This window comes from Microcebus murinus, chromosome X (genome assembly GCF_040939455.1).
Source record: "Microcebus murinus isolate Inina chromosome X, M.murinus_Inina_mat1.0, whole genome shotgun sequence".
NCBI lineage: Eukaryota > Metazoa > Chordata > Mammalia > Primates > Cheirogaleidae > Microcebus > Microcebus murinus.
Window position 1 is genome coordinate 45,310,531 of NC_134136.1, and position 19,842 is coordinate 45,330,372.

Sequence of the window (19,842 nt, forward strand, 5' to 3'; positions counted from 1 at the left end):
GTAACAAGGGTCTGGAAATGTGGTTAAATATGAGATTGTTCTTATATTTTATTTTTGTAGTTTAAGAGGTGATTCCTCGAGTTCCCAGTTGTTCAGTTGAATATGAAGCAGGTGGCAAATACAGATTTAGTCTGCAAATATAGATTCCTTCCTATTCCCAGAGAAGTTTGTTTTTCTTTCAGACAACCCTCAGGTAAGGAGTAGAGACACACCAAACACAAAAAGGCAGAAGGATTTATCTGTAGCTAATGGGTGAGAAACTAAAGATAGGATGGCTTTATGGGCTCTGGCTCTTTGAAACCACAGAAATTCAATGTTCTTTTTAAAAAATAGAGGTAAGCACTGCACCAAGATTTTAAGTCCTGATTACCCCAAGGCCATAGCACATGAGAGATGAAAATATGAGTTTAAAATGAGAAAAGGTGATCCACTAATTGCCTGGAGAAAAACCACTTGGGGAAGCTCTGAAAAGCCCAGATTAGATTCCTACTGTAATCAGTCATGTCAGTAGCTGATTTTGAAACCTGGATTTTGTAGTAAGCCAGGCAAGGCAGTGTAACTAGCTTCTATTTGAGGAATCTAACCTATACCGGTTGTTAATACAAGTTTATATTCATTACTGTTCAAATCTAGGAGCTATTAGAGCTTCGGGTTGTGGGAGGATGTTGAGATTATGTGTTGACAGAACTGAGAAACAAGTTTATTTCATATTATAGAATGCTCCTCAGATTTTTTATTGTTATACAAATAATATAACTGAAATATTTCTAATATCCTTTTTATACAGTGAGGAGAGCATCCTAAAATGACTTTGTGTATGTAGTAAATGAATCCCTTTTTTAATGACAACATACTTTTAATTGATATTTATCCAGAAAGTTGGCTGTTGGTGTTTATTTGACCTATATAGGTTAACTTCATTTTAAATACGTTGACTGAGGATGGTTTCATGTAAATATCTTTGTAAGTAATGGTTATATGTCAATTTACATGTCTAGAGATTTTGTCAGTGTGTTACAGTAGCCATCTTGGTTTTGGGGAGGGTTCAGGGCGGCAGTCTAAGCCAAAAAATGAAGCTGTTAATATATCTTCCTACTCTTCACTGAGCTTTTTTTGATAAATGTACATAATAGCATACATACTATTTGCATTTGAGCATACATACTAAATGCAGTCTGGAAGAGCTCAAACTGAATACACATGTGCAAATTTTTCCCCATTCAATGAACAGTATTGAATAAGTAGATGAATATTTATGCAATGATATTGGCCATGCAATTCTTCCTGCTTCGATTCTTCATCACACACTAACAGATCATAGGATTAATTGTCTACCTAATTAATTTGGGCTTGGGGTAGAGTGGCTAGATAAAGTACAGGACACTCAGTTAAATTCCAATTTCAGATAAACGTAGTAAAAAATATATATTTTTGTTTTAGTACAATGGTATTTATTTTGGTGTCTAACACTTTTGGAAGTGCATCAGTGAAAACAAAGCTGAAAATAGAAAAACTTAATATATTGTTTAGGGATACATGCATGTACAATGAAACTTTTAAAATGAAAAGATAAGGGAACAATAAAATCTAGGATACTGGTTACCTCTAAGGGAGGCAGGCAAATGGAATAGAGCACATAGTAGCTGCACTGGTATTGATCCTGTTCTAATTCTCAGGTAACATGGTAAGTCACAGAAATTCATTTTATTTGTTAATGCTTCATAATTACACATACTCATTGTGCATATCAAATACAGAGTAATAGTTTAAATGTTAAAACATAGATTTCAATAAGAAAATCAGCCTATATACAAAGTTTAACTGTTTATACTTTCCAAAATAAATCCAAAGTCCCAAAAGTAAGGTGAAGAGTACCAGTTTGCTAAAGATCATATCAATTAATAGATTCTGGAATGATTACTTGCCTGCTATGGTACATCTAAAATAAACTCCTCAATTTATGAAAATTTTCTTTTTGTTATTTGATCTCTACAGTGGTGAAGCTTCAGTGTTTGTCTTTATGTGAAAAGATTACTAATTGTTCAAATAAATGCCAAGTTAAAGGAAAGGGGAAAAAAAGTATGTATAAAGATTTGATTAAATCAAATGACCTAGGTATACATTTTAGGATTCCTAGGGCAAAACAAAAGTCATAAAAAGCTCTGCCCTTTTACCAATTTTTATAAATTAGATTTCCAGCTCCTCCCATGTAAGAACTCTTTAGACAGTTTATAATAACCATTAGTAAGCAGAAAAATTCATCTTTAGCAAGTGCCAGTTTAGAGCATTAAACTAAAGCGTTCTGTGTACTTTTTTAAGTGTTTGAAAGCACTTCTGGTTCTCAGTAACCTTGTATAATTTTCTACTGTAGAAATAGCTGGAGGGCTATTCCAGGAAGCCTTTCCAAATATATTCTCTTCCCCTCTGATATACACACTTAGGTGCCCCTCTTCTATGGTTCCAGGATATCATGTGCTTGTGTCTCTCATTGCATTTACCACATTGTATTAAAATTATCTATTCATATATTTGCCACAATTCACTAGATTGTGACGTCTCTGTGGTCAAGGGCTTGGTCTTTCTTATCCATTTTTATTAATGCCTGGAAGTGCATGGCACATGGTAAATAACCAACAAGGATTTGTTGATTTAATGAAAGAACCTAAAGGCTCAACTAATCCAGCTCCTTCATTTTACAGGTGTGGAAATTTGAGGTATAGAAAGATTGTGACTTTAGAAATAGAAACAAGAGACCATAGGGGTCATCTGTTCCAGTCTGCTGCAATATCTCTGTTAAGGTATCATTAAATTTCTGTTTGATACTTTTTCAGGGAAGCAGCTCATTCCTATTTCTAAGCTCCAGTTGTTACTAAACTCATTAGGTTGAGCAAAAGCCTACCACCTTGTAATTTCTACTTAATCCTAGTTCTGCTGTGTGATGCCTCAAACATTTGAAGACAGCTATTTTTTCTTCCTTATCATCTCCAGATTAGCCATCCTTAGTTCTTTATATCATTTCACTCAGTTTCTAGAACATTCACCAGATTGGTTTGTCTCTTTTGGATATGTTCTGTTTCATCATTGTTTCTTTTAAAATGTATCCCAAATATAGTACACAACGTTCTTAAGTATACTCTTATCAGTGAGAAGTAGAGTAGAATTTACCACTCCCCTTGCTCTGGACATGATAGAGATAGTTCTGTTAATTCAGCCTAAGAGCACACCAGTTCTTTGGCAGCCATATCATAGTTTTCACTCTGAGCAATCAACAAAAATACATAAATATTTGCACATGATTTGCTGTTAAACCATGTCTCCCCTATCATGCATTTTACATTATATCTACTACATTTCATTCTTTCAAGATTTGAGCCATTGTTCTAGCCCATTGAAATCTTCATGGGTCCTGTCAGCCAGTATATTACCAATCCCTCTCAACTTTGTGTTATCTGTGAATTTGGTAGATATGCCATCAGTGTTCTCATCCAAGACATTAGTAAGAACATCAAGTGGAATATAAAATTTAGTGTTTAAATCCAAATTTTTTTGTATACAGTATTCCTTTTACAGTCTAGGTTGTAACCCTATCAAAAGGGAAATTAGGTTAATCTTACATGATTGTCTTCTGTTAATGCTTGCTGACTCTTAATGAGTGTATCTCTTTTCTTTGCCTAAGGCTCTTAAGCCATTTAACAATATGTTTAAGAAATTTGTTTGAGATTGACATCAAGTCAATCTGTCTATAGTTTGTGGCATCTACCGGATTTCTATTGTTGACTGTTAGAGTATTTTCCTTTCAACATCCTCTTCCATTCTCCCTGATTTTTCAAAGGTTTTAGATGGGGATTGAGCTTTGTAGATTCTCAGATACACTGGGATATAATTTGTCCGGGACAGTAGAAATGAACTCATTTAGAATAGTTAGGTACTTTAATCTCCTTGATTGCTTTGGGACTCAATTTCCCCATTCTGCAGTTTGTTTTTCCCTTTCTGAGTTGATTGTCAGTAATCTTAATTGGAAAAAAAAAGAATTGAGGCAGCCTTTTACATTTAAGTAATGTGCACTTATCCACTATAAGCAGACCTGTGCTTTCTTTTTGTTGTTATTTTTCTGAGTATAATTTAAAATCTTTGTCTCTGGTATTTTTAAAAAATCTTAGCACATTCTGAGTATCAGCCTTTCTGATACTGTTCTTACAGGCTTTTGAAATTTTCCTTGGATATGTGCCTGTTCCATCCGTCCAATCTCTCCTGTGTGTTTTCCTTTAAAATATTTCTTATGACATGTCACCATGGAGATGCAATCACCAAAATTCAGACCATGAGAAATTCTATAGGATGAACAACCTGCTTTCTTCAACACATGAATTATAGGCAATGAAAGAGATTGAAGAGGAACCTACTGATTTATTGAAAGAGATATATCAACTGATAGCAATGTATGGACCTTATTTGATTGAAATAAGCCAACTGTAAAAAAAAAAATTGAGGCAATGTTGGAAAATGGCCTCATTTTCCTCACATGTAAAATGAAAAAGTTGGTCTAAATGATTCTTAAGGTTCCTTCAAAAACTAAAAAACATCATTCTTGCCTTCTGAATAATTCTTACTCACTAAAAGCACAGGCAACAGAAGCAAAAATAGACAATGGGATTGTATCTAACTAAAGAGCTTTTGCACAGCAAAAGCTTTTAAAAGAATACTTTTTTAAAAGAATACTTTTAGGATTTTGAAAAAGACTACTGTACATTTCTTTAACAGTAGGTAACATTGATAAGTAATATGCTTATTTTGAACAACTGTAATAGAAAAACCGTAGTTGTTATATAGCATCCAAATCTGTTTAAAAAGTAGACTACTGCTATATATTTTCTGTTGGATTGACTTGTTTTTATAAAGTATAAATGAATACTGTTCTCAGCGTACTAAATTAGAGAGTCAGTTTTAGCAAGTTCCAAAGTTGAGCCATGTCAAAGGGTTAATAAAATGTTGTTTTGCTAACATATTTGTATCTTTTGCTGCAATTGTATTGAGTACAGTACTGTTATATCAGAGTTTATTAAAGGATTTGACATCTGGCTTCCTATGGAAACTCAGGGGGCAGCTTTTGAGTAAGTTGGCAGTTATTGCCATCAAATCCAAATCCCAGTGACTAGGCACCTACCTTTGGGAACAATGACTCTATTATTCACGTGAAATTTTGCTTTGGTTATCTGAAGGTTATCACTGGAACAGGTCAGAGTTTATAGAAGAAAAATAATTCTTATAAAATCACCAGAAGCAATGTTTTGAAGCCATGTAAATTTTTTAAAATAGTGACTATTGCACAGATCTTAAAATACATTGGGGCCAGGAGTGGTGGCTCACGCCTGTAATCCTAGCACTCTGGGAGGCCAAGGTGGGTGGATCGCTCAAAGTTAGCCTGAGCAAGAGCGAGACCCCGTCTCTACTAAAAGTAGAAAGAAATTAATTGGCCAACTAAAAATATATAGAAAAAATTAGCTGAGCATAGTGGTACATGCCTGTAGTCCCAGCTACTCAGGAGGCTGAGGCAGGAGAATTGCTTGAGCCCAGGAGTTTGAGGTTGCTGTGATCTAGGCTGACGTCATGGCACTCTAGCCCGGGCAACAGAGTGAGACTCTGTCTCAAAAAATAAATAAAATAAAGTACATTGGTACTGAACACCAGTACTCTAGCTGCAAAAGAAAAACTTCTATAAGTAAAATGCTAAATCGATACGGAATGGAGAAAGCATGTCACACATTGATTCATATTCAAACATGAGCTTTGTTAGTATAAACTAAACATTAGCTAGTGTGTGAAATAACTTTCTCATAGAAAACAGGATATAATGAATTAAAATAAAATGTTCTGTCTATATTGAAACTTGCTAAAGTAGTAATCTGAAAAGTGCCTGTATATTTAAAGCCTAAATTGAAGCCATACTAAATAATTTTAATATTTGATCTGAAAACCTTCTGAATTGTTTAGTAGAATACCAATACTTAGAGTTTATTTTGAAGCTGTTTCAAAAATTGCTTGCTTTTCATGTTTAAATTTAATAGCACCATTGATGGACACTGCCTTCAATTTTAGAAACTGTGCTGCAAGATCAAAAATTTGCTGTGTTTTTGACATTGGTCCGGGCAATGATTTTTTTGGATTTGATCCCCAAATCACAGGCCACAAAAGAAAAAATAGACAAATGAGATTGTTATCAAACTAAAAAGCTTCTGCACAGCAAAGGAAACAACAGAGTGAAGAAACAACCTACAGATTGGGAGAAAATATCTGCAAATCGTACATCTGATAAGGGATTAATATCTACAATATATAAGGAACTCAACTCAATAGCCAGAAACAAACCAATTTTTAAAATGGGCAAAAGGACCTGAATAAACATTTCTTAAAAGAAAATATACAGATGGCTAACAGGTACATGAAAAAAAAGCTCAATACCACTAATGAGGGAAATGCAAATTAAAACCACAATGAGATGCCACCTCTTACCCATTGGGATGGCTGTTATTATTTTTGAGACAGAGTCTCGCTTTGTTGACCAGGCTAAAGTGAGTGCCGTGGCATCAGCCTAGCCCACAGCAACCTCAAACTCATGGGCTCAAGCAATCCTGCTGTCTCAGCCTCCCCAGTAGCTGGGACTACAGGCATGCACCACCATGCCCGGCTAATTTTTTCTATATATATTTTTAGTTGACCAATTAATTTCTTTCTATTTATAGTAGAGACGGGATCTTGCTCTTGCTCAGGCTGGTTTCGAACTCCTGACCTTGAGCAATCCACCCGCCTTGGCCTCCCAGAGTGCTAGGATTACAGGCGTGAGCCACCACGCCCTGCCTGATATTATTTTTTGAGACAGAATCTCACTCTGTCCCCCAGGCTGGAGTGCAATGACACAGTCATAGCTCACTGCACCCACAAACTCCTGGGTTCAAGCAATCCTCCAACCTCAGCCTCCAGAGTAGCTGGGTCTACAGGCACATGCCACCATGCCCAACTAATTTTTTTCATTTATTTAGAAATAGGGTCTCACTCTGTTGCCCAGGCTGATCTTGAACTCCTGGCCTCAAGTGATCCTCCTGCTTCAGCCTCCCAAGTAGTTGGGATTACAGGCATGAGCCATTGTGCCTGACTCTGGATGGCTACTATTAAAAAGACAAAAAGTGGTGCTGGTGAGGATGTGGAGAAAAGGGAACCCTTGTACACTGTTGGTAGGAATGTAAATTGATACGGTCATTATGGAAAACAGTATGGAGGCTCCTCAAAAAACTAAAATTAGAACTACCATATGACCCAGCAGTCCCACTACTGGTTATACATCCAAAGGAAATGAAATCAGTATGTTGAAGAGATATCTGCACTCCCACGTTCATTGAAGCACTATTCACGATAGCCAAGATGTGAATCCGCCTAAGTGTGTATCAACAGATGAATAAAGAAAATGTGGCATATATACACAGTGGAATAATATTCAGTCTTAAAAAAGAAGGAAATCCTGTCACTTGCAATAACATGGATGAACGTTGAGGATGTTAAGTGAAATAAGCCAGGCACAGAAAAACAAGTACTACATGATCTCACTTATATGTGGAATCTAAAAATATGGAATTCATAGAAGCAGAGAGTAGAATGATGGTTGCCAGGGGCAAGGGGGAGTAGGAGGGCATCCAAAAAATGGGGAGATATTGGCCAAAGGGTCTGAAGATTCAGTTAGACTGAAGGAATAAGTTCTGGATATCTATTGCACAGTGTGGTATCTATAGTTAATAGTAATGTATTACATATTTCAAAATTGCTGAGAGTAAATTTTGGATGGTCTAACCACAAAAAATGGTCAGTAAATGATGCAAAAGAATATATTAATTACCTTGATTTAGTTTTTCCACAATGTATACCTATATCAAAACATCTCATTGTGCCTCATAAATATATAAAATTATTTGTCAATTAAAATTTTTTTAAAAATTTGAAGATTTACTGTGTAATTAGTATTAATACGTTGGAAGTTTTTTGTTTTTTTCCTGCTATTAGGTGAGCAAGGAAGCTTAGCTCTTTAAAGTTATATTTTCTTCAACTTTGTAAGAAGCACATTATTTAAATAAAGCTTTGTTAATTAGACATTTAAATGCATTAAAAATATTTTATTTAAAGGTACCCATGATGAAACCTTTGAAATGAAAAATAAACTTTTCAAGCTCTCACTTTGGTTTATTAGATTTTCTTTTAAGTGAGATCTACCACCAATATTTTAATATGTCTGCATGTAACTTGAGCATTTTCCAAAAGATATTCCACTTATGTGGCATGTAATAAAGTTATTTTATGTAGGCATTTGGTCTTATTCTGGGAAAATTACTGACCTTAATATTTTAAAAAGAGAAATCTAATTTGCTCCATATATTATATTATCTATAGAATATTTTGAAGAAATATTTTTCTAATTAAATATAGCAAAGTATTACTGGGCATTTTTGGGTGTGCGTATGTCAGATTATGTCCATGTTTTATGTATAAAATTTATATCATTATTCATGGTGTAAATTATATCTTCACTCCTGAAATAATGAGGGGTCTTGAGATAAAATTTCCTAAAATTGGCAGGGTGTGGTGGCTCACACCTGTAATCCTAGCACTCTGGGAGGTCGAGGTGGGTGGATCATTTGAGCTCAGGAGTTCGAGACCAGCCTGAGCAAGAGCGATACCCTATCTCTACCAAAAATAGAAAAAATTAGCCAGGCATGGTGGTGCATACCTGTAGTCCCAGCTACTCTGGAGGCTGAGGCAGGAGGATCGCTTGAGCCCAGGAGTTTGAGGTTGCTGTTAGCTAGGCTGACGCCACGGCACTCTAGCCTGGGCAATAGAGTGAGACTCTGTCTCAAAAAAAAATTTCCTAAAATTAGGGAACTCTAAACCCTTGTTTAAGATCTTGGAGCTAGTTGGTGAGAGAGCAAGAAAACTTAAATTTTCTTGACATCTAATCTCTGGTTTCTTCCTCTCATCCCTAAACTTGAACATGAATAGTTGTTTTCTTTAAGTACATAAACAATGGAATAGTCTAATATTATCTCTACTTTGATATTAGAGACTGAGGTACAGAAAAGAGTTGTCTAGGGATACCAAAGATTAGTAACACCTCACTTATCTCGTGGCCACTTCTTTGGTAATGACAGTTCTCGGATACAAACAGTTGAAAAGAAGAAATAACCACTTTTTAAAAAGCCTCAACAATCAAAAAAGTGCCGCAAAGTCCAAAATAAGGTCGCATACATAAAGTCTCATGGGGAGACCTCTAGAATGCCTAGATTCTTCCTTTACCATACAATGTTATTTTTTAAAAATTTGAATGTTTCCCAGCTCAATGCAGATTAGAAGCAAGAATTAGAAGGGGGTGGGAAGAAAGCTTTTAAAGGCAAGCTCATGGCCAGCTGTAAGAAGCGACCACTTAAAGTGAGGTAGGAAACACAAAACTATAAAACACAAACATTCCAAGCGTAGTAGTCTTGGGGCCTGTAGTGTGAAGGCAAATAAATCCCCTGCACTTTATGGTCCCTGGAGGGCATTATTGTATTAAAGTACAGTGTAGTATTTGAGCATGATAATTAAGAAAGGGAAAATTGTATATTCTTTATTTAAGAAGATATTTTCAAGGGGAAGATTACTAAAGCTGCAAGGCTTAGTCTATTTATGTATTATACTTATTTACAAGCTGCTTTTGAAATTTTAAATTCAAAAATAGTTAAGGTTATCAAAAGTTTGGCATACAAAAAAAAAGCTTCATCTTCTTGTAAATTTTACATATGGAATATTTAATTATTTCATCCCCTGGCAGTGCCGAAGCAATTAGGCATTAATTGTAGTTGTTTAAAGGCAGGTCAGGATTCAGAGCTTTTGACTTAATCAGTTTAGTCCAACTCAAAAAGCAGTGCTAATTGCCTTTACTTTGGTGCTCATACACAGCACCAGTTATAATCTTTCCATAACCATCATTTTTTCAGACCTTACCCAGACAGGAGGCAACATTGCAAAGCATTTGAGAGAGTGGGCTCTGAGTCAGACTGCCTAAGGTCAAATTTTGGCCCTACTATTTACTAGGTATGTAATTTAAATGACCTAATCTAACCCAAGCCTCAGTGTTTGCTCTGTAAAATAGGAAAAGTAATATATTAAATAGCTACCTAATTAGGAGGGTTGTGAGGACCAAAGAAGCTAAAACATGTCATGTGTTAGCATAGTTTTTGGCACATGCTTAATAAATGATGACCATTGTTTTATTATTTACAAGGCCCTTTAGGAAAGCTTCATGTGGGAATACTAAATGATTTACTGCTTCTTATGGTGAAATGAATTGTTCTTTTCTCATCTTGGCACATGATACAAATCATTTTAGCCAACTTTGCAAATCATACATATGCTTTCACTTTTACTAGGTGCTAATGTTCTAAAAATGAATAAAAAAATTATCACAAAAGAATTCTAGTCCTATAGATTACCTTGTTAAAGATAGTTTTAGGCTTAATAGACTGGAAGAAGCTATGGTAGTTTGAAATGTTTTACTACCTATCAAGACATTAACAACTTTGTAATGTTTAAAATATACTTTAAACATGAGTGTCTTTTGTTAATAGTTTTTGTTAGTGATGTCACCCAGTTATAAGTAGGATCCCGTTTTAATTGCCAGCCCAATATAATCTGGCTTCTCCCCCACCTCCCATGTTTCCCGTTGTTAAATGGGCTGAAGCTTGACAGGCTCCTGTGTTCTAAAAATTGGTCTCAGGCCCACCACTACTGACAGACTGCCAAAATGCCTTGAGAAACTTACAGCAATTGAAAGCTGCTGAAGAAACTACCACTTATCATGTGTGCCCCATGTACTATCAATCCTCACAACAGGCCTGGGAAGTAGATGGTTTTACCACCTTTTACAGAGGACAAGATTGAGGCTTGAAGAAATTGAATGATTAAATGTTTTGATCACGCATAGGGTAAATGGTAGAAACATATTCAAGCAAGGTTTATCTGCTCAAAGGCCTATTTTCACTATGTCCCCTTGTCTCTCAAACAATATAATAAATTACTATGTATAGTTTATATAAAGTTATATATAAAGCCGCACCAGAACCAATCTGGAATATTTCTGTGTGTGTCAACAATTAGTCAATAACTTTGATCCTGTGCATCAATAGCCAGAAAGTGCTGTTTTCAAAAACCAGTGACACAAGAGATAAATGTGGCTTCCTTCTTTTTTTGGCAGATAGCTAAAAAAGACCTGGTGAGATTTCTCAGGTGTAAGGGTCATGTCAAAGGGAGATTTTCTTCCCTTCTCTACCTCATATAGGGCTTAATTTTTAAAAATCTTATCTCCTCCTACCTTATGCCTCTGTTGCAGGTGATTGAAATTCAGAATTTGGACCACATGGAAATTTGCGCCCCTTCAGGTTTTTTGTTTTTTTCTATTTTTGTTTTGATTGCATTTGTATTATTTAAGACATTCATTTGCATGAATCTTTCATTTCTGGAAACTGTCCTTTGTTAACACAAATTTATATTGACCAGACATTACATTTAAATGGGCACTATTTTATGATAGCTATTTATTTCGTTTTCTAAACTTTAAAAACCCCTCCAAGACCAGGTGTGATAGCTCAAGGCTGTAATTTTAGCACTTTGGGAGGCCACGGCAGGAGGATTTCTTGAGGCCAGGAGTTTGAGACCAGCCTGAGGAAGAGCAAGACCCCTGAGACACCCATCACTACAAAAAAAAAAAAATAGAAAAATTAGACAGGTGTGGTGATATGTGCCTGTAGTGTCAGCTACTAGGGAGGCTGAGGTGAGGCAGGAGGACGACTTGAGCCCAGGAGTTTAAGGTTTCAGTGAGCTGTGATAATGCCGTTGCACTCTAGCCAGAGAGACAGAGTGACACCCTGTCTCAAAAAAACAAACAAAACCCCTCCAAAATAGAACTGTGTCTACTTCATCTTCATATCTCTAGTCCTGGTACCTAGTAGGCATTCCATAAATGCTTATTGAATAAAAGGATCGATTTTCTCTTATGCAAAAGTAACTTTTTATCAAACTAAGTTTTGATTAGACATCAAGGATTTCTGTATACCAAATGTCATGACCCAATTTGGCATATAAAAACCGGTAATGGGACTCCATACTTATTGGTTCTACCCCTACATATGACTTTGAGGAAAAGTCACACTCTTGGGAGCTCAGTTTCTGTATCTGTAAAAAGAGGCTGTATGATTAGATGGTCTTGAAAGTGCTTTTCAAACCCAAATTTGTATCATTATTTTATTTTTTTAAATTTCAGAATATTGTGGGGGTACAAACATTTTGGTTACATATATTGCCTTTGCACTACCCAAGCCAGAGCTAGAAGGGTGCCCATTCTTCAGTGTGCTCCGCACCCATTAGTTGTGAATTTACCTATGCCCTCCATCCCCCTTCCACCTGCCCGCAACCGATGAATATTATTTTCATTTGTCCACCTAAGTGTTGATCAGTTAGTACCAATTTGATGGTGAGTACATGTGGTGCTTGTTTTTCCATTCTTCTGAAAGTTTACTTCGAGGAATGGGCTCTAGCTCCATCCAGGATAATACAAGAGGTGCTAGTTCACCATTGTTTTTTTATGGTTGAGTATTACTCCATGGTATACATATACAACATTTTATTAATCCACTCATGTATTGATGGGCACTTGGGATGTTTCCACATCTTTGCAATTGTGAATTGTACTGCTATAAACGTTCTAGTGCAAATGTCTTTTTTATAGAATGTATTTGGTTATTTTGGGTAGATGCCTAGTAGTGGGATTGCTGGATCAAATGGTAGTTCTATTTTTAGGTCTTTGAGGTATCTCCATATTACTTTCCATAGAGGTTGTACGAATTTGCAGTCCCACCAGCAGTGTAAGAGTGTTCTTATCTCTCCACATCCATGCCATTTTATTTTATAAAAAAATATTTGGGAATGGTATATTATTTTAAACTGTTTCTTACTGCATAAACCTAAAGTATAATAAGCGGCCTTAAGAGTATCTCTCCCTTATGCTTTGAAGCAGATATCAGATTATTCCTATTTGGGAAAAAAGTTGGGGAAGGAGCAAAAATAATGGGTGAAAAGTTACTTTTAAAAATTATATCTAGGCCGGGCGCTGTGGCTCACGCCTGTAATCCTAGCTCTTGGGAGGCCGAGGCGGGCGGATTGCTCAAGGTCAGGAGTTCAAAACCAGCCTGAGCGAGACCCCGTCTCTACTATAAATAGAAAGGAATTAATTGGCCAACTGATATATATATAAAAAATTAGCCGGGCATGGTGGCGCATGCCTGTAGTCCCAGCTACCCGGGAGGCTGAGGCAGAAGAATCACTCGAGCCCAGGAGATTGAGGTTGCTGTGAGCTAGGCTGACGCCACGGCACTCACTCTAGCCCGGGCAACAAAGTGAGACTCTGTCTCAAAAAAAAAAAAAAAAAAAAAATTATATCTAGAGTACTTTATGTTTAAGAATAGAGTTTGCTCCAGTAGAAAAATAAGCTGAGAACAAAAGTGGGTATCTGTCTACAGAAGCAATGTAATGTCTAATGCATATGAAAATTTTAATCCATACTAGAAATCAAAGAAGGCAAATTAAAATAACACTAAGAGATATACTTTTGCTGGTCAAATGGTAAAAAATTTAAAATAATGCTCATTTTTGGCTGGGGTATTAAGAAATAGGCATTCATAAAGCAGTAGGAGTATAAATTTGGTACAGATCTGGTTGCCAGTTTGAAAGTTTCTCTCAATTCTGTAAAGTTCATATACTTTTGACCTGTAATTCTACTTCTAGAGGAATTTATTTATTTATTTATTTATTTATTTATTTTTTGAGACAGAGTCTCGCTTTCTTGCCTAGGCTAGAGTGAGTGCCGTGGCGTCAGCCTGGCTCACAGCAACCTCAAACTCCTGGGCTCAAGCGATCCTCCTGCCTCAGCCTCCCGAGTAGCTGGGATTACAGGCACAAGCCACCATGCCTGGCTGATTTATATATATATATATATATATATTAGTTGGCCAATTAATTTCTTTCTATTTTTATGGTAGAGACGGGGTCTCGCTCAGGCTGGTTTTGAACTCCTGACCTTGAGCAATCCGCCCGCCTCGGCCTCCCAGAGTGCTAGGATTACAGGCGTGAGCCACCGCGCCCGGCCTAGAGGAATTTATTTTAAGGAAATTTATTGCGGAGGTATACAAATTTTTATTCACAAGGATGCTTTTTTTTGTAGTATTATGTGTTATGTATCTAGGAAGACTGATACTCAGATCTCAGGGTAGTGAGATTATGTGTGAATCACTTTAATTTTCTTCTCTTTTATGTTTTCCACATTTTCTATATGCACACTTTTAAATCACAAAATATATACATGTTTTTTAAAATATGGGCTTGTCTGTAATAAGTGTGTCTAGAAGTTTTTCCCTTCTCACCTCCTCTATTCAATACTTCCTTCCTTTTATTTCTCAACAGGTCTCCAGGAGAAGTTGGGATTTCAACAAGCACGGTAAGTTGTGCTTTCTGAAAGTTATATTTTTAGAAATCAGGTATACTTTTTAATTCATGCTTTCTTTTTTATGTAATTCTTCATTATCTTGCTTTTGCTTTCTTTTACTTAATTTTTGCTCAGTAATATTGTCACTATATCCTACTGGGTATAATTAGGTACTCTAGAAATTACTAAATATTATGTTGTAAGTAAGGGGCTATAAGTATTTTTTTGGATTTCCACTAATTTTTATTTGTTTTATAATTTTCAGGATAAAAGAACACTATACAATACTTGTGCGTGTGAATTGAAAAATTAATTTCAGTTGCTTACATGGCGAAAATGTAGGGTAACCAAAGCACATGTTTACTTCTTGTGGACACATATATTGATACTGTCACCATATAGGCATTCCCCAGGTTATAGACAACACAACTAAATGGCATTGCATACTTACTAACAGGCTCCCAAGGCTCCCCATAAGGGTAATTTATAATTAAATTACTAATTCAGGAACAAATTTCTTCCATGCATGTAAACAAACCCACCATGGTGCTAAGAAGTTCTTTGGCACAGCATCTTTACACTAGTGGCTAGTCTCATTGTTTATGTGGTCAGTAACGCACAGCATCACTTTTGTCTTAACTTTTTTATTTGATTTTGTGAGTCTGTTTACTCTTGTGAACGTGCCTCCAGAGTGAAAGTCCGCTGCAAGTCCAGGTGAGCCTGCACCAGAGAGAGAGGTGTTTACAATGGAAACGAAAGTATTAAAAGAAATAAGCATTCAGAGAAAGGCCAGATGCTGTCATTCACTGGGAAAGCATTAGGCTTCAGTTGCTCAACTGTCTGAACAATTATAAAGGATAAAGTGAGAATAATGGAACATGTGAAAGGCAGTGCTCCAATGAAAGCATCAATTGTTACTAAGCAGCATAATGGATTAATTAATAAAATGGAAAGGATATTATTGATTTGGTTAGAAGATTAAAATAAGCATAACATTCCTATTAGCCTTGTATTAATGTAACATTAGTTGAATGTTAACCTTTACATTTTTTTTTTCAAATTTCTCCTATCTAAACTTTTTTTTTTTTTTTTTTTTTGAGACAGTCTCACTTTGTTGCCTAGGCTAGAGTGAGTGCCATGGCGTCAGCCTAGCTCACAGCAACCTCAAACTCCTGGCTCAAGCAATCCTTCTGCCTCAGCCTCCCAAGTAGCTGGGACTACAGTCATGTGCCACCATGCCCGGCTAATTTTTTCTATATATATTAGTTGGCCAATTAATTTCTTTGTATTTATAGTAGAGACGGGGTCTCGCTCTTGCTCAGGCTGATTTCGAACTCCTGACCTCGAGCAATCCGCCTGCCTCGGCCTCCCAGAGAGCTAGGATTACAGGCATGAGCCACCGCGCCCGGCCTAAACTTTTTATATGAGTTTGTTTTTATGTTCTTTTTGTTTGATTAACAGAAAGAGCACAATAGTTTTTATAACTTGTTATTACAATATAGGAGTATTATTATTACAGTATTGCACTGTATTATTACTACCACATATGAGCCATTATAGTAGTAGTAGTAGTACCATATATGCACTCTTCATCAGGAATCTGAGTTACATACAAATCTGATCTAAAGATGTTCTCAGGAACATATCTTGTCTATAACTGAGGGACTGCCTGTATATAAATATCAATCTCAGGAGAGGAATTTGATATTGAGACATTATACCACTGAGAGACATTTTATTTTTTTATTTTGTTTTTTGAGAACCATTTTAAGTATAAGAATATCACAAAACAGAACTATTTACATAGAGTATATATATTGTATAAGAATGCTTGTGTGTATGTGTATATATGTATGTATAATCTTGAACATGCTCTACTTTTTTTTCAGTTCCAGTGTATCTACCTTCTATTTATACACATTGGATACCAGCCCTTTTGATAAATTCTGGTATATTAATATGGAATATTCTACAGCAGTGGAAATGAGTAAATTAGGTATACACAATGACATGGATAAATTTTAGCATCACAGTATTGAGTAGGGGGAAAAGTCATAGAAAAACTATATATAGTAAGGTTCCATTTATATTAAGTTCAGAAGCATGCTAAATTAAAGAATATATGAACTAGAGATACAAGCATGTGAAACTATAAAAAATGACAAGAGAATGCTAAACACAAAATTTAGAATATCAGTCATCTCTGTGAGAGAAAATGTAATGGAAATGGAGAAGGATACACAAGAGACTTGAAAACTAATGGTAATAACGTTCTTTTTCTCAATTTGAGTACTTAAGAAAAGTTATAATTCTTTATTCCTTGTATTTTATAAAAATTATTTTGTGTTTACTCAATATTTAATAAAAATATTTAAAAGTAATACATGTACATGGTTGAAATTCACTGAGAACAAAAGCTGTATAGTTGAAAATGTAGCTTTCTCCCCTATTCCTCATTCCCCATCTCCCAATCTTTATATCCAGAGGCAGTTGCTGTTTATGCTTATAGCTTTTAAAATCCACTTAGCTCTAAGATATTTTTAGGTTATAAAAAATAGGTTTGGGGAATTTATTTTAATCCCAGTAATTATAGATTGTCTTTAACTTGAATAAAATTCGATAGCAAATGTACATATTTAGTAAATAAATAAATATGAGGTTGGATATTTTTTCCTTCTTTACTTTTTATTTTGAAATAATTATAGATTCACAAGAAGCATTAAAGATATTAGGTCCTGTATATCCTGCATCCAGTTTCCTCAGTGGTTATATCCTAATTATAGTACAATATCAAAACCAGGAATTTGACATTGGTACGATGTGAGTGTATAGTTCTATGTCAGTTTATCAGATGTGTATGTTCGTGTAACCACCACCACAATCAAGATGCAGAACTGGCCGGGCGTGGTGGCTCACGCCTGTAATCCTAGCACTTTGGGAGGCCGAGGCGGGTGGATTGCTCAAGGTCAGGAGTTCGAAACCAGCCTGAGCGAGACCCCTTCTCTACCAAAAATAGAAATAAATTAATTGACTAACTAAAAATATATATACAAAAAATTAGCCGGGCATGGTGGCGCATGCCTGTAGTCCCAGCTACTCGGGAGGCTGAGGCAGTAGGATCGCTGAGCCCCGGAGATTGAGATTGCTGTGAGTGAGGCTGACGCCATGGCACTCACTCTAGCCTGGGCAACAAAGTGAGACTCTGTCTCAAAAAAAAAAAAAAAAAAAAAAAAAAGATGCAGAACTATGTCATTACAAAGATTTCCCTTGTGCTACCGCTTTATGGTTATGCCTACCACTTCCCCCACATCATCCCTAAATCTGTTTTTTATCTATAATTTTGTCATTTGGGGAATGTTTGATAAATGGAATCATATAGTATATGACCTTTTGGGATTGGCTGAAATGATCGAGATCCATCCAAGTTGTTGCATGTATTAATGGTTTGTTTCTTTATATTGCTGAGTAGTATTCTATGATATGGATATACTGAGGCTATTGAGTGTATATTATGAATAACAATATATTGCTATCTTAAGCAATACAAAGAAAGGTTTCCTGATTTTTGGTGGTGTTAACAGTCTCACAGAAGAGACATGTATACAAAGGGGTGATATATGAGGTCTTGATGTTTGGAAAATAGAATAGACATACTAAAGTGCCACAAGGAGTTTGGAGGAGCAAGAGGAAGATAGAGTAGATATGGAGCACTGTTACCTGAAATAGCAAAGAAAAATTTCAAGGAGGAGGTAGAACTTGTGTTGGGCTTTGAAAATGGGAGAGGTTTTCGTATGTAGACAGAGAAAAATTGGGAAATCATTGTACGTTAGGAAATAGTATGAACTAATTAATGTACAAATGCATGGGATTTGCTGGGAACCTTGAAAGACTAGTGTGACCAGTATAAAAGTTTCAGTGGTAGAATGTTGGAAAAGTAAATTGAGGCCAGATTGTGATGAGCCTTGAATGAGTCGGGTTACCTAATTTGATCGTTATACATGCATTGCAACATCACATTATACCCAATAAATATGTATAATTATTATGTATCAATTATAAATTTAAAAATTAAATTTAAAAATTTTTAAAAGAGAACTCTGGCCTTTAAAATTTTTGAAACAGGACATTTAAAAAATCAGTTTTTATATGTCTTACAGCTGTGCTACCCAATTTTTTTGTTGTTGTTTTGTTTTGTTTTGTTTTGCTGAGAATTAAGAAATCTGGTGGAAGAAAGTTTGGAGGAAAGAGACTTAAGTGTAAAGAAAGCTGTTAAGAGGCAGTTAGGATATCAAGACATGAGACCCCAACAAAGGGAATAGCATTGAGAGGAATGGATGAATGGATATGACAGCCATTTAAGAGTTGTTTTTTTTTCTCAGCAAGAAAGAGTAGAAGTCACGTTTCTAAAACTTTTTAAAATTTCATTTTAGTCACTGTTGGTTTTGTTTGTTTGTTTTGTAGAGATAGGGTCTCCTTCTTGCTCAGGCTGGTCTTGAACTCCTGAGCTCAAGCAATCCTCGTGCCTTGGCCTCATGGTGCTAGAATTACAGGCGTGAGCCATTGCAACCAGCCACAAGTCACAGTTAATAGCTTCTCCCCACTACTAAAAACTAGAAGTGACCTGAATTTTTCTATAATTAATGTTTTTAGCTTAATGTTATTTAATAAATAATAATGAAGATTTCTGGCCAAGTATGGTGGCTCACACTAGTACTCCTAGCGCTCTGGGAGGTCGAGGTAGGAGGATTGCTTGAGACCAGGAATTCCAGGCCAGCTTGGGCGATATAGTGAGATTCCATTTCTACAAAAAATAGAAAAATTAGCTAGGCATGGTGGTGCACGCCTGTAGTCTCAGCTACTCAGGAGACTGAGGCAAGAGTTATCACTTGAGCTCAGGAGTTTGATGTTGCAGTGAGCTGTGATGATGCCACTGCACTCTAGTCTGGGCAACAGAGCTAGACCCTGCCTCAAAAACAAAAATAATAATAATGATTTATGTGGGCATAGATTACTTTTATATAAATGCTTTGTTGGATGTGCTTGTTAAAGTTAAAAAGCTCAAATCTCATAACCAGATACTGTGAGGAGGGTACAAGCAGCTTTTTAATATCCAATACAGATGGAGGTAACTGAGGTGTGAATTGCTAGAAGTTGAATAATTGGCTATACCTTTTAAGGAATTATATTTTTGATACTGTGATAGGTAGGGGTCAGAGAAATGGCCTGATAGTGGGGAAGCTAGAATTTAATAAATCCTGTATTTTAGTAATGAGGCAGCTCATTTCCAGAAG

The 19,842-nt window shown here is 35.9% G+C and overlaps 1 protein-coding gene across 1 annotated transcript in view; it reads left to right on the forward strand.

The window, feature by feature from the left end:
• The window catches only part of WDR44 (WD repeat domain 44), an 84,171-nt gene that overhangs the window by 13,367 nt on the left and 50,962 nt on the right, over positions 1–19,842 (forward strand). The window contains exon 2 of the mRNA XM_012791034.2: positions 14,530–14,563. Within this exon, the coding sequence (XP_012646488.1) occupies positions 14,530–14,563 (34 nt within the window). The remainder of the gene's footprint in view (positions 1–14,529; positions 14,564–19,842) is intronic.